General features: G+C 43.2%; 1 protein-coding gene and 1 pseudogene across 2 annotated transcripts; both read left to right on the forward strand.

Annotated features, from left to right (window-relative positions):
- The first annotated feature begins 6,567 nt into the window (after positions 1–6,567).
- On the forward strand, positions 6,568–9,314 carry LOC136500606 (F-box/kelch-repeat protein At1g22040-like). Of its 2 annotated transcripts, none has more exons than XM_066496002.1 (2): positions 6,568–6,798; positions 7,553–9,314. In XM_066496002.1, the coding sequence occupies exon 2, from the start codon at positions 7,572–7,574 to the stop codon at positions 8,973–8,975; it is 1,404 nt and encodes a 467-aa protein (XP_066352099.1). In that variant the 5' UTR covers positions 6,568–6,798; positions 7,553–7,571; the 3' UTR covers positions 8,976–9,314. The 2 variants fall into 2 exon arrangements, with proteins under 2 accessions (XP_066352099.1, XP_066352098.1); XM_066496001.1 differs by having other exon boundaries at positions 7,547–9,313.
- A 2,244-nt stretch (positions 9,315–11,558) lies between these two features.
- Positions 11,559–14,606, forward strand: LOC136499434 (kelch repeat-containing protein At3g27220-like; annotated as a pseudogene).
- Positions 14,607–15,465: the final 859 nt, after the last annotated feature.

Below are 15,465 nucleotides of genomic sequence, written 5' to 3' on the forward strand. Positions count from 1 at the left end.
CGATGTTGGCGCGAGGCAGCCGGTGGGCAGGAGAAGAAAAGGCCCCCCAACGGCCCACGGACTGCCCCGCAGCCGTTCCTGCTCGCTCTCGCCAAGCACGTTGAACTCGAAATTCAAAATCGACTCTTCACTACAAAATCTTTGTGTAGTCGGTTCATATAGCGCCAACCTATAGTACAAATATTCGTACTACGTTGGTGTTTGGCTCTACACAAAGTACAAATATACGACTTAGTACTGGATTTATTATATTATACACTGACGGACCCAGGGCCCAGCGACCCTGGGCACGCCCAAGCCCCGGCGCTGTGAACTTTTTAGCAAAGTTAGTTGATTATCGCCCTGTTTTCAGCAATACTTTTCAGCGAATGAATAGTATTTTTCTCTCATAGTAAATCAGCATCAGCAGCAATCAAATCTCAACGAAACAAGCTGGGCCAATATATCCGGATCGACCCTTAATTAACCAGGACATAAGATTCACTACGAAGCTAGCTGAGATCAGAAAGATATTTAAGCACTCGGCCTACCCATCCAAATTATTTATTAGAGCTCTCGATCGCAAACGCTACGTTGGGCATTAATGATTTCGGCCAACAGCTGAGACGATCTAACTTGCTACACAAGCCAATCTAAATTGCAAATTAATTAAGAACGTATGTTTGGGAGTAGCTAGCTAGACTACGATTGAAGGGTGAGAATTTTAAACCCTATTTGGTGGGGCTTCGATTGATTCTTGTTTAGTTTTTTATTATACACTATAGTAATAAGGAATTGTTTTTTATCTCTACTCTTAAAATAAACTAGAAGCTAATGAAGCTATTTTTTTCATCTCTGGCTTCTCCGTGCACTGTAGTATGAGCCAGAGCTGTTTGAAGCCGTGTCAAATGAGACCTTAATAAGATGGAATTCTAGGTACGAATATGCACAAATGCTTGTCTACATTCGTACGTAGAATTACATTCATTTTGGGATTTTTTTTAGCGAGAGGCGTGTCAACATCTATCAACACTTGGCGTAGGACTTGACTAGGATAATTAAATCAACGGAGTGCGTGCTACTTGGGATGATTGATGGACAACATCTCGATGAGTCGATTGAGATGGACGGGTGAAAGCAACATGGCACTGTATATATGTGAGACGACGAAGACTCAACCATGGCCACTACTACTAACCATATGCATGATTCTGTGCAAACACATCGCGCTGGAATTTAGATCCTCCATTAATTTCATACAAAATATCTTAAGATTTCTATCTTAATCAATGTTTTTTAATTCAAATAAATTTATAGAAAAAGACCGCTATTTTTTTATAACATCAAACTAGTATCATTAGAGATGTGCTATGGAATATATTTTTATAGAAATATTGATACTCTCTTCCCTGTGTAAAGTTATAATTAAATTTAGAACATCTCAAGAATTTAATTTATCTGAGATAGAGAGGTACGTAGTAGCACTGACACTTATGTTTGTTTATATTCATATTGACAAAGATAAAGGCTATATTACTTGAGATCCCGATGGCTCCCTTAAAAGTTGTCAAAGTTTTCTGAATTAATATGGATGTGGCATTATATTTAGTGTGCCAAAGGTACGACGTTCTTCTTTTAAAATCATTAGCTAGGAGTATTTCTTTTAAAATGGCTATGATGCATGCTTGCCCTTGGTTTACGTTCGAGGCTTACGTCACTATGATGACGATTTACATATGTCATGGCCTGCCTAATGTATGCCTCTGTGGCTGCTTGACTTTCTAGAATCCAGGTAAGCATGTATTATTAATGAACATCGAAAGCAGTTTTGTTTTCAATATAGATGTGCATGAGCACGTATTTTTTTTTATTATATTGGAGCAAGGCCCCAAGGCAGGCTCCTTAGCTTAGTCCCAAAGTTTTGCGGTTGACGTCCTTGGTTTCCTTCCAGCTCGATCGTCTCCTCCTTTTCTTTTCTGACTAACGAACGTTTGGTTGGGAGCATGCTTGACCTTTTTAAACCCATCTTTAGCTAGGACACTGCTATTGATATAAAAATCATTTTTATAGGCAGATGGTAACGCATTTCCACGTTCACTTACCCAACCGTATGTAAAAATATCTATCCCACAACATTCAATTCATTAAGTGAACCACCATAGAGCTGGGAGAGTAGCTTTTTTTTTAGTTTTTATTATGATTGATCGTGTGCCACAATTAGAGATGAAAACGGACGGCAAATCCACATAACCATTTTCGTTTCTATTTCATATTTGATCACAAAGAACAGAACGGGAACGAGAACGAAAATGGAATACAAATAATACAAGAATATGAAAATAAACAAATACAGACGATAACTGGAAATTTAAGGTAAGATAGATCATGACATGGCTTCGTGTTCCTATTTGACAGGTTAGGAGCTAGCCTCGTTGAAGTCCGTCACAGGTTTCTTGATGCTTCTCAGGAGAACCTTTTTAAGTTCTTAAACTAAGACTAGCCACAGTGTGTCTGATGCTCCATCAGTCAACACCGGTGCTCCATTTTCATAAAGAGCTGCAACCAGTGGCGAGGCAAGAGCAAATTAGAGGATGGTGCACTTGCCTGGTAGGCAGTGGAGGAGCTAGAGAAAATTCAAGGGGGGTGCGCTTTCCTTGTGGGTGCATAGACTTTTATTTTGAGGGTGCGAATATGGTAAAAATTTAACTATAATCACTATTTTTTTTTTGTGTGGGTGCGGCCGCACCCACTAATGACTATATACATCCGCCCATGCTTGTGGGTGCATAGACTTGCTATAGGTGGTGTATATATGATAAAATTTTAGAAAAAAAACCATTATTTTTACAAGTTTTGGGTGGTGTATTTACACTCAGTAGCTTCGCCCCTTGTTGCAGCGGGAACCATCGTGCAAGAACAGCATGTTAGAACAACAATTAGTTCGCTCATCTAGTAGCCGGATGTGAGACCCAGCACATGGGCCAAATTTCGGTTGGGCCGAGGCACTGTAACTGCTGCGCGTGGGCTGTGGCCCGAGCTGTAGCACCGAGGTGGGCTGGGCCAAAATGGGGGTGCTGTAGCGCACATCACTGTTGGTCAATCACTATTCACGTGAGTACTGTAGCACCGAGAAACGCTGTGGCCAGACTTTAGTCTTAAACCGTGAATCCTAAACGGCCAGATCAGCTTAAATAGTCAGTCCAAGGACGTGTAGTAATCTTTGGTTAATCGTTTTGCGCAAAGCGAGAACGAAAACACAAGCGGTTTGCTACGTAAGTGGGGCCCACCCCTCGGTAGAGTGGGCCTGTGCCGTGTGTCGGGCCTGGGGTGTTACAAATGATATTCAGAGCCAACTCTCGCGGTTTCACGGACATATGGCTCGATAGCTCGGGCAGGTTGCGCATGGCTCTTGTGAGAGCATGGCACTTGGACCGGGGAGCTGGGAATATGGACGTGGCCAAGAGAGTCGATCCTAGGCATTTGTCCCGTAAGGGTAAGCCGGTCTAGCATTCGATGAGGACGTCGAACCCATTGAAGATGGATGGATGTGAGACCCAGCGCATGGGCCAAATTCCGGTTGGGCCGAGGCACTGTAACCGCTGCGAGTGGGCTGAGACAAAAGCGGGTACTGCAGCGCCGCAGCATGCGGGCACTGTGCATTCAGCCTTTGGTCTGGGAATATAGGGCGGCCAGACCGACTTAAATAGCCAGATCAATGACGCGTAGTAACATTCGATTAACCGTTTTACGCAAAGCGAGGACGAAAACGTAAACGGGTTGCTACGTAGGTGAGACCCACCCCTCGGTAGAGTGAGTATGTGCCTGCTTGTGCCGTGTACCGGGCCTGGGTGTTACACCGGCCTCATCTCCTCAAGCCATCTACAAGTGGGGCAACATTTTTTTCTCCTAAGACAGGCATCGATGAATGAACCTTTCCTCGATATGCTTCAATTCCATCCTGCAATGTGTGGGCGTCAAGCCTCAAACGAAAACAGAGGTTTGAAGCATCAACACACCGTGGGTAGTCTAATATTTTAGATAAAGATAGGGTTCAAACGTTGGATGAATACGAGTCTGTTTCTTCCTAAAAACATGATCCCACAAAAAAAAAATACCTCATAGGCTCATACCACTTCCGGTCCAGCTTCCATATTTTTTTTCACAAATATGAAAACGAAAACAGAACCAAACGGAACATAAGTTATCTCGATTCGTTTTCATACCTTAACAGAATGCAAGTGGTGCTTCACATCTTCATTCTTTTCTCTTTTTTTTTTTTGAAACCATCAGCTTCACCGTGAAGCATAAGTTTAACGGAGTGTGTAAGGAATCGAAGGAGAGCGCAAACAATTTCTTGTTCTAGAATTTAGAATGTGCTTATAGCAACTGACAAGTGGGTCCACTGATTGAAGAGAAACTTGCAGCCGCATCATTGCTCACTCAAGTGGTCAGTGTCTGTCTACCCATGGGTCGAGTGATTTTGACGGCCGTTACACTCGAGTGTTGGACGCCACATCGTCACCCGATTGGCAACAAATAAAAATCGAGTGATTCTTGTCCACGTAACGCCTGATTTTCATGACCCTTTGATCTAGACCAAATAGATAAAAAAAACTATCCAAATAACAAAAAAAATAGCTAGATTATTTCTACGTAAGCCAAATTAAAAAATATCAAAGAAGAACCAAATATAACATACAGAAAATAAAAAAACTAAAAAAATTGCCAGATTATTTCAATGAAAGCCAAATTAAAAAATTTCAAAGGACAACCAAATAAAATATACAGAAAATAAAATAAAAAGGCCAAAAAAATTAGATAACTTTTCAAATAATCCTAACCATTCTATGTACGAATAAACAATTTACACTTAGAGTTTACACTAAAACAGAAATAATAAAATATAGTCTAATAAGATGTAATCTGTACCTATTAAAGAAACAAATTTGCATATACATATACACACATTGGCGGAGCTCCATGCAGGCCAAAGAGGGCCATGGCCCCTCCTTGCTGATTGAAAATTCCATTAAGTAGCTATTAAACTGGTGATTAAAATTAATAACAAGTATACATAGTAAGTCATTCGTTTTAAATTATAATTTGTTTGACTTTTTTAACCTAAATTTGATCGCTCGTCTTATTCAAAAAATTTGTGCAAACATAGTCAAATTTAAATCATTTTGAAGATTTTTTATTAATAAAGCAAACCACAACAAAATAAATAATATTTAGCATAAATTTTTTAATAAGACGAGTGATTAAATTTAGGATAAAAAAGTCAAACGAACTATAATTTAAAACCGATTTAGTAACAAATTAGTACTGATAGGCCCCTCTTATGTCACTGTCAAGCTCCGCACTGTATAAACATCCATGGTAGGGCCTAGTGGGTACTAAGGGGTGTTTGATTGCACGGACTAAATTTTAGTCCATATCACATCGAACGATCGGATACTAATTAGAAGGACTAAACATGAGTTAATTATAAAACTAATTATATAGATGTAGACTAATTTACGAGATGAATTTATTAAGCCTAATTAAACCGTCTTTAGCACACATTTACTGTAGCACCACATCGTCAAATCATGGACTAATTAGGCTTAAAAGATTCGTCTCGTAAATTAGTCTCTATCTGTGCAGTTAGTTTCATAATTAGTCTATATTTTAATACTTCATGCATGTGTCCAAATATCCGATGAGACAGGGACTAAAATTTAGTCCGTGAAACTAAACACCCCTAATTCAACAAGCACAAAGACCGAGGTGGTCAGACCGTGGCCTATTCGTTTAGTCGTATTTGACTTATAAGTCATAGTTTATCAACCAAAGAACAATATTTTTTTTCTCACATTAAATTAGTTAACAGTAAACTGGGCGGTGCCCGATTCTGTGCTGCTCAGCCTCCCTATTCTACTATACGTACTAGTAGTAGGCAACAGGCATAGGGGTCGAGGTGGGCAGTGTGACCGGGGTGCTGTGCCTGTGCTGCTGAGCCTGCCTCCCACCGCGCGGCCACTAGCCAGCTACGGCCCTGCGCCGCAGCGCAGAATGCAAATCGAAACGTACTAGAGAGATCGGACAGTAGATAATGCTGTTTGCGGATGCTAAAATTTAGTTTACGCTAATATTTATACTAAAATATTATAAGAGAAAAATATTTTTTATAACTAAAAAATAGTTTTAAATAAACTCAAGCAAGCAGAATCATTAACAAATTGAGTGAGACGACCTCCAGAATCACTCGGATGATAAATAGATATAGGCCTTATTTAAATTCAGGGTATAAAGTTTTAGGTGTCACATCGAATGTTATATAGATATCGTATAGGTATTTTGATACTAATAAAAAAATAAATTATAGAATTCGTAAGTAATTCACGAGATGAATTTATTAAGCCTAATTAATTCGTCATTTATACATGTATACTGTAGTATCATACTATTAAATTATGAACTAATTAGATTTAAAAGATTCGTTTTATAAATTAATTATAAACTGTGTAATTAATTATTTTTTAATTTATATTTAATACTCCGTGGCAGTAAACTACAAGGAGGAACCAGGAAAGGAAAGAAAAAAAAAACACCTCGCCGGCGGCGGCGGCGTCCTTTTCTCCTGCCGCTGGCCTGCCCGCGCGATAAATATCTCACAGCTCCTCTTTCTCTACGCACTGTTCTCCAGGCCGACGGCTTGTCCTCGTCTCCAACGCCGGCAAGAGCTACGGCGCTTCCCAATCCGCAGATGCAGGTCGAGCTCGTCGCGGTGGCCATTGCTATTGCTAAGCGCGAGATGAAAGACGCTTGCGGAAACTGGTTAGCTCTTCCTTCACGTACATGATTTCTTTAATTTTCCCAGCCCAGCAGCTCGTGGTGGCTCCTCCATTTTGATTTTTGGAAGCTTGCGGCTGATTTCTCTTCCCCTCCACCTTTCCCAACTTCCGACCGAACCCCCTCCCCTTCGGTTCCCCGATTCATCCTCACCCGCAGCCACCCAGCGCCGCTCAATCCGTCTCGTTCAGCAAGCCCCGTCCCAAATCCTCGATTAAAATCAATGGCTTGCTTCCCCAAAATCCCGGATTTGTATATTTCGTGACTGGATTTTTGACTCTTGCGCATCAATTTCTTGGTGGCTGGGCAGACAAATTCGTCGCCCTTGCTGGCTGGCGGAGCAGCTCGTCAATGGCTGGACCAGAGGCGCTCGTCCATGGCTGGACAGGCGGCTGATCCCGCTTTTTCTCCAACACAAGTTTGAGCAATGTCGAGGCTCTTCTCGTCCGCCGAGTTCGAACCATGTTTGAGAATTGAGAGTCGGTGCAAATTTTTTATTCCCTGAGTTCGAACCATGTTTGAGAGTCGAACCGAGAAATATTTTCCCTCGGTTCGGTTTGTCCAGTGTTGAAATCGACTTCTACTCCCCTTTCCCTTTCCTCACGGTTCGGTTTGACAACACACTGGAGCTGCTCTTATAGATTTTCCCCATCTTTTCTTCCATTTTTTACTGCTCAAATTGTGCCTTTGCCCTTTGATCCGCTGTGAATTTCTCTGCTTAATTTATCTGTAGATACAGGTAGCCAAGGAGACATCAAATGGGGGCGTTCTTGAGCTCCGCCGCCAGCAAGGACCAGCAGTGGGAGCACGGCGAAGCTCCACGACCAGATTCCTCCAAGAGTATGCGGCTTTCGACCCCTCTCTGCAGCCACGGCCACCCGAGGCTGATCCCGGGGCTCCCGGATGAGATCTCTCTGCAAATCCTCGCGAGGATGCCGCGGATGGGGTACCTCAAGGCCAAGATGGTTTCCCGGAGCTGGAAGGCGGCGATAACCAGCGCAGAGCTGTACCGGCTGAGGAAGGAGCTCGGTGTGGCCGAAGAGTGGTTGTACATACTGATGAAGACGGCAGATGATCAGAAGCTGGTTTGGCACGCTTTCGATCCGGTTAGCAACCAATGGCAGAGGCTGCCACTCATGCCTGGGATCAGTCATAGCAGAGTCTATGGGTTGGGCTTGGGGGATCTGGTGAGTGCTAGCATAAGTATCTTTGACATTATCAGAGGCTGGCTTGGTCATAAGGAATTGTTAGGCAGTATACCATTCTGTGGCTGTGCTGTCGGCGCTGCTGATGGCTGCCTCTATGTTTTGGGTGGGTTCTCTAGAGCTTCCACGATGAAATGCGTGTGGAGGTATGATCCCTCTGTCAATTCATGGCAGGAGGTGAGCCCGATGAGCACCGGGCGTGCCTTTTGCAAGACTAGCCTGTTGAACAACAAGCTGTATGTTGTTGGCGGTGTCAGCAAAGGCAAGAATGGGTTAGCTCCGCTAAAATCCGCTGAAGTGTTTGACCCGGCAACTGGGGTTTGGGCTGAGGTGCCAGATATGTTATTCTCCAAATCGCAAGCTCTACCGATGGCCTTAGCTGATCTACTGAAGCCTATTGCTACCGGAGTGACCTCATACAGAGGGAAGCTATATGTTCCTCAGAGCCTTCATTCCTGGCCCTTCGCTGTTGATGTTGGTGGAGAGATCTTTGATCCGGAGACAAATTCATGGGAACAAATGCCTACGGGCATGGGTGAAGGTTGGCCTGCAAGGCAGGCTGGAACGAAATTGAGCGTTGTTATAGATGGCAATCTGTATGCCTTGGAGCCAGCAACTTCTTCTGGCAGTGCCAAGATAAAGATGTACGATGCTCAAGAGGATACTTGGAAGGTTGCTGTAAGCCAGGTACCTGTTGGGGCCTTTGCCGAGTCAGACAGTCCTTACTTGCTTGTTGGATTTCTTGGAAAGCTCCATTTGATCATCAAGGATGCGGGTAGCAGAATCGATGTCATGCAAACGGACTCTCTGAAACCAATGGATTCGCCAGCCCTTTTGACTGGCATAACATGCCAAGTCCCAGATGTCTCCTTGGAACAGGCAGATGTTTGGAAAGCCATTGCGTCGAAAAGTATCACAACTGCTGAACTTGTCAGCTGTCAGGTTCTTAGCATTTGAGTTTTTAAGGTTGAGTTTCTCTGGATATTTGTATAAGTTTGTGCAGTAGATATGTTTCTGCCGCACATCTGATTTGTCAGGTAACTTCTTGTGGTTTCAACCTAAAGAACAGATATAATCTTCGTCTTCTGCTACAAATGTGATCAATGTCTTCTGCTACAAATGTGATTAGTGAACTGTACATATGTGTGTGCAATGTGGGTAATTCAGTTTTGTAATCGTTTTGTTCTACTCTTATCTATGTATATAACATTACATAAAACTGAATAAGGTTGTTGCAGCTTTTGTCCAATTCTAAAGGCAACAGCGCTGAGTCAATCACCAAAGTAATCTGAACCCTGTCCATTGTTCAAACTGGTGTAGATTCCAGTTTTCATACCTTTTAGCTTGGTTTCTGCATGGAAAGTGTGTGCTATGATCAACAATGATCCCCTTGAAGAGACATGTGTTTCCTCCATCCAGTGATGCATTCCAGAACCTGCTGATCTTTACTCGCAAAAAAAAAAAAAAGTTTTGGTCAGTCAACTCAAAATAAAGTATGTTCTGTTCCTGACTTGCGTTCAGTCTTGGATCTGTACATATGTTCTTTGCTCGCTTTTCTTTCTTTGGTTCGACATGGCAGCACATAAGAGTTCCACATCAGAACATTCTAATGCAAGAAAATCAGGTATGATCTCTGGATAATATGATATGTCATGGCATCTTAGGAGCAAGCGCTACCAGTATGAATCGGATCCATGTTATCATGATGCCTTACCACAAGTTCTCTTTTTTCTTTGTTTGACAGCTTCCTTGGAACGGTTGCTGGTCAAAAAATGTGAGGCTCTTCAGTACAGCCATTGTGATCCCCAGACTTGGCGGTTTTTTTTTTTCTTATGGACTCCTGCTGTCACTTGCGTGATGTTGATATCTGTCCATCTGTCGATTGTCAACAATAACCGCAAAAAAAAAAAGGCAGATCCAGTGTCGAAGGCTCCCACATGAGTGGGGTCTGGGGAAAAGATAAACCGAGACAAGCCTTTCCCCGCAAAATCCGCAAACAAGAAAAAATGTGGAAAGCTAAAATTTGTGGAAAGTGTCTCGTGATTATGATTTTGGCAAGTAGCACTATCGCATCTACAAGAACTTTGGCTATGTGCTAGAAGTCCTCTGGTTATGTGGACTTGTAGTTGTAGAGGCAGGAAATGCCTTCATTTTCTAAGAGGAGGTTGGAAATATTATCGTAAGTCTTGTATCACCTTGACAAATGCGTTTGGGTCTTTAATAAAAACTTCCTTCGTGAGGAAAATGACTTAAATTTACTTGTATTTTTCAAATTCAGCAGGCTAGTTATGTATATTTCATTTCATCATTGTTTCACTGTTTAGGTAGTTTGAATCGTGACTACTGACTAGTGACTAGGGCTGATTACTAGAAATCAAATGCACATGCTTTGGCTTCGCTCCCCCCCCCCCCCCCCTACCTAATTTGCTTGAGATTGAAAGGCTTTGTTGTTGTTTTCATATATGCAGTAGGGGCAGAGAAGGGTCTAATAGTGAGGGATTTGTCTCCAACATGTGATTTTTTGTTTTATTTCGAATGTTTCACGTGCTATTGATGGAATAGTCTTCTGCAGAGCATTTTCAATATGGTTACCCCTATTGAGTTGCTTACTGATTCTGTTTAGAACTTTCTTCACTTCAATTTATAGAATTTACATTTAAATTAAGTATGGTTGTAAAAAGCTGCAATATAATGGGTTGTTTCGGATGCTTGCTCTTCTCAATTTTGGTGTGTGCTTTCATACACATTCTTTCGCACTGTGTACATCGCGACTTTTTAATCAATCTGAAGTAGCTTGCCATGCTACGAAAACATTGGTGTGGTGTTCTGCAGATTGGAGTTTAAACCCTCTATTTCAACATTTTAAAGGCATTATTCTTATATCTTACATTAAAACATTGAAATGTTTTTTGCAAAGTGTTTAGTAAGATTTCAAGAAATGTTGAGACCCCCTTTAGAATATAGGATTTTTTTTCTATTTCCTACGTGTTTTTATAAAAATAAACTAATTCCTGTGATAATCCTCTACGTTTCATATAAAATTCATGCGTTCCAAAGTGCCCTAAATTTAGTTTTTTTTGAAATGTTGACTAGTAGCTCCAAATTTAAATATACTAAATATTTTTTAACTTTATTATTTCAAAATCGTCACATGAATGTTTCCAAACTGGTAATCAGATTTTGAGAATGATTAAATCAATCACACCAAAGTACATTGAAAACACAAAAACATAATTTTTTTGAGAAGAACAAATTTGCTCTGTTCGATTGGCTGATAAACCATGGTTGAAAGTACTGTTGACTGATTTATTGTGAGAGAAAAATATTGTTCGTTGGTTGAAAAAGTACAGCGAAAAACATAAATATAATAACACTAGAAGGCCTCTCAGGAGTCAGGATGCATGACTTGGGCTGACGGCCACGATGTGGGCCGACGCCGACAGAACCGGGCCGCTACTTGCGAGCCGGATGGCCATCGGGCTCGTACTATCTCGCGGACACGTGGGTCCGGACCCGCGCTCCCCTTTCGCACGTGCGCGCCGAAACAGGACGCCGTGACGCCGGTGCCGTCACCCAAATCCGCCGCGGTTTCGCCATCGCGCGGCCGCCCACCATTTCTGCGACCCACCCCACAGAAAAGCTTCGCCCATGTCGTCGCCGCCGACGCGTCGTCCTCTTCTTCTCTCCCCACGCTCCTCCTCCCCCTCCCCCTCCATTCGTTCGAACCCGCCATGGCCGCCTCCAAGCCCCTGCCGCTCCGCCTCGCGGTGCCGCTCGCGCTCGCCCTCGTCGCCAACTTCCTCTGGGCCTGCTCATCTCGTCGAGCCTCCCCGCTCTCGGCCTCCTCTTCCAGAAAGGTACCACGCCGCCGCGCGCCGCATTGCCCTGGCACGAACCAACATGTTCTGAGCAATTTTCGTCGCTCTATCTACTCTAACCATTGCTCCTCTCGCAGGTGATGCGGAAGCGCGCCAAGGCTGTGGGACACCTGAACGCTACGTACGCAGACCTGCCGGCGCCGCACTGGGACTGGGAGGAGATGGCCGCAGCGCCCGTGCCACGCCTCGACGGGGCGTCGGTGCACATTGGGGATCTCCTCTACGTCTTCGCCGGGTACGGGGACATCGACCATGTGAGGCACATTTGCTTACTATCGCGCCCTCTGGAGTCTGGACGATTTCCTTTTCGCAATGTTTTCACGCTTCACTTAAAAGATCGAACGGCTAGTGCTCGGTTGTGCTGAATTATGAGCTAATTCCATTACATCGAAGCAACCTGTGTAGTATCTAGCTGTAAGGTTTCAACTTCTCCAGGAACTGTTCATAACGTTTAGGATTTCAAATAGTCTGTAGTAAATGAGCAAGATCAAACATTTCTTACTTGGTGAATGATTACTATTGCAAAATCTTGGCAGTATCCTTCCTTTCTGATATATTGCTTTGTTCCTTGCTTTTCAGGTCCATTCTCATGTCGATGTTTACAATTTCACTTCTAACACATGGCACATTCTCATTTAGGAATGGCCTCATATGGTAGGTACATTTATGCAGTTTCAGGACAGTATGGACTATAGTGCCGTGCCTCAATCAATCGCAACTTCGTTTTCGACAGAGACTAGAGAGTGGCAGGAGTTGCCTCCTTTACCACTTCCTAGGTATTTATGGTACAGTGCACTTAGTTTATTAGCCATAAACCTGTTCATGGAGTGATGCTTATGTCTTTTCTATGTTTTTTTCTTCTATATATCATTTATTATCATGTACGCGCTTTTTCAAATTTGGTTCTAGTCCATTGGCTTTACCAATTCATTCTCCTATTCAACAAACATGTTAAACACATAATGCCAGCCATCTGCTTGTTATAATTTTGCTTCTAATTTTCATTTTTAATGTCTGAGCAGTTAACTAAGAATCAAATTGTAGTATTTTGTATGGAGAATAATCTTTTAGTATTCAACTTGATCGGCCTAATCCTACAAAATGAGATTAACCTTTTAGGAATACATGGAATTATTGTAATGTAAGGCCCTCTATATACTGCCAATGTTTATTTTCAAAATCTGCTGAAATGGTTCATTGCTTGCATTCTGTATTGCTCTAGTTGTTGCTGGCACATAGCACCCCAAAAAAAAAAAACTTATTTTGTGAAAAAAATTCAGGTATGCACTAGCTACTCAGCTTTGGCGTGGGCGGCTCCATGTGATGGGTGGAGGCAAAGAGGACCGTCATGAACCCGGATTGGAGCATTGGGGCCTTGCTGTCAAGGATGGCAAGGCACTGGAGAACGAGTGGCAAACTGAAGTACCCATACCACGTGGTGGACCTCATAGGTATTCAGAGTGAACTTGTGTCATTTGCATGCAGTCACCATGAGGTCATGCCTGTTTTGAGGGATGAGTTGGTATCTAGTGGTTAGACACTCATACCGTTTATCCTTTGTAGTGGTACAGATGTTCTGTCGGTTGTATACATTTCTAAATGAATAATACTTTGCAATTTCTGACTATCAACTTTTGCAGGGAGAAAATAAACCACGGGTGCACGAATAAGTGTCACCAGGAACCACATACACACCTCATGTCTCCGTATACATTTATTTGGGGAATTCCTTGTGTGCCATTAAAAAAGATCGTAATTTCTCGTGAGCCCCTGAAAAAGTTCAGCGGTCTTCAGCGTCACTGCTCCAACTTTTTTGTGTCCTCCATGCCACTGCCGTCAGTTTGGGCTCTAACGCCATCAAACTGCAGATGTGAAAAGTCGAAAACACTCTTAAGTCTAAATATGTCATTAATTTTTTTTGAGCATCATAATGACTTCAAATGAAAAAAACTCAAAATTAGAAAGTTGTAGATTTCATCAAGATCTATAATTTTCATATAAAAAATATCTTCATTTAATTCCGCAAAAAAATGGTTTGATATGATTAATATATCTTAGAAAAATCATATCTTTTTTTGCGGAATTAAATAAATATAATTTTTATATGAAAATCTCCCCCCTATGATGTTAGCTGTTGGGGAGAGAGGTCACACACTCCGGATGATGGCGACTCATATAGCTCGTAAAATCTCCCCCCTATTTCTCACATGTAAACATTGCCGGCGTTCACATGGGGCTGTCACGTTTAACACCGACTAATCACGTGTGCCTAGCCTCAGCTCATCGTCTTCTTTAATTAAGTAGTGAATCTGAACGAGCTTTCGGCACCAGCGTTTAGTTGTTGAACAGGCGGTGGCGGACGGACGACCAGCCGGCTGGCCGGCGATGAGCCGTCGCTGTTGCGGTCAGGCAAGCTGCACGGTCACCAACTCCCACCGCAAATGCAGTGCACGCCTTTTAGAAAGGTCGCTGTTCTCTGGTGCGACAGCGCCATATAGCTCATTTTCCTTTTAGAAACTACTTTTTCGTGTACATGCGTACGTACGTGCATTTCTTTTTTGTTTGAATACTCTCCGTATCCAGGCTTGATGCCTGGCAAAATTAAACCATAAGCAACATCAATCATGTGTGGTATCGTGCATGCATTGCACACCGGCAAGAGCCTAATAATTAATGAATGTTTCCCTCAACTGCAGGCTACTACATTTAATTTGGTCGCCGTCGATCGGCGGCGACGAGCATGCAACACCGCCCGGCCACACCGTTTGCCGCCCGTGTGCGGTGAGCCGTTTTGGATGAGTAAACGGGTGCATGCTGCCCCATTTTTGTGTTGACAGCATTATTATATTTATCAGAAATGTTGGGTTAGGGCATCTGATCATCCGGCCGCTCCACCCACCCTCTACGCCACCATTGCCGCGCCCGCCCGCCCGGCCTCTGCGCCACTGCTGCCCATGACGCCCCCACCCCGCTCTCTGTGTGCCGCCGCCTAGCTCCGCATTGCCGGCGAACTCCGCCCGTCGCCGAGCTAGCACACCGATGACCTTCACATGCCACCCACCCGCCCTCTGCGCCACCGTCGTCCGTGCCGCCCCTACCCCGCCCTCTGTGCGTCGCCACCCAGCTCCGCGTTGCCGGCGAGCTCCACGCCACCGACGAGCGCACCGGTGATCTCCACGCGCCGACGAGCCTCCATTCGCCGAAGCAGCAAGGAGATGTTTGTATTGAAAGAGCATGTTGCAAACATATGTTTCAAGTGTTTTATATCGATGTTGCAAAAGTAGATCGGGATGTTGCACATGTTGCAATGGCTATACACGTATGTTGCAAGTGTCTTTTCAAAATGTTTCATCTATTTTAGACATACGTTTCAAGTATATGTTCCAAATGTTTCATCTGTCTCAGATGTATGTTGCAAGTGTTTCATATGGATGTTGCAAAAGTAGACCTGGATGTTACATATACATGCGTGTTGCAAGTGTATGCTTCAAGTGTTTCATATCTATGTTGCAAGTGTTTCATCTGGATGTTGAATATGTTTGCAATGGCTTTCAAGTGTTTTCTAGGTG

Source organism: Miscanthus floridulus, chromosome 13 (assembly GCF_019320115.1).
Source record: "Miscanthus floridulus cultivar M001 chromosome 13, ASM1932011v1, whole genome shotgun sequence".
Lineage (NCBI taxonomy): Eukaryota > Viridiplantae > Streptophyta > Magnoliopsida > Poales > Poaceae > Miscanthus > Miscanthus floridulus.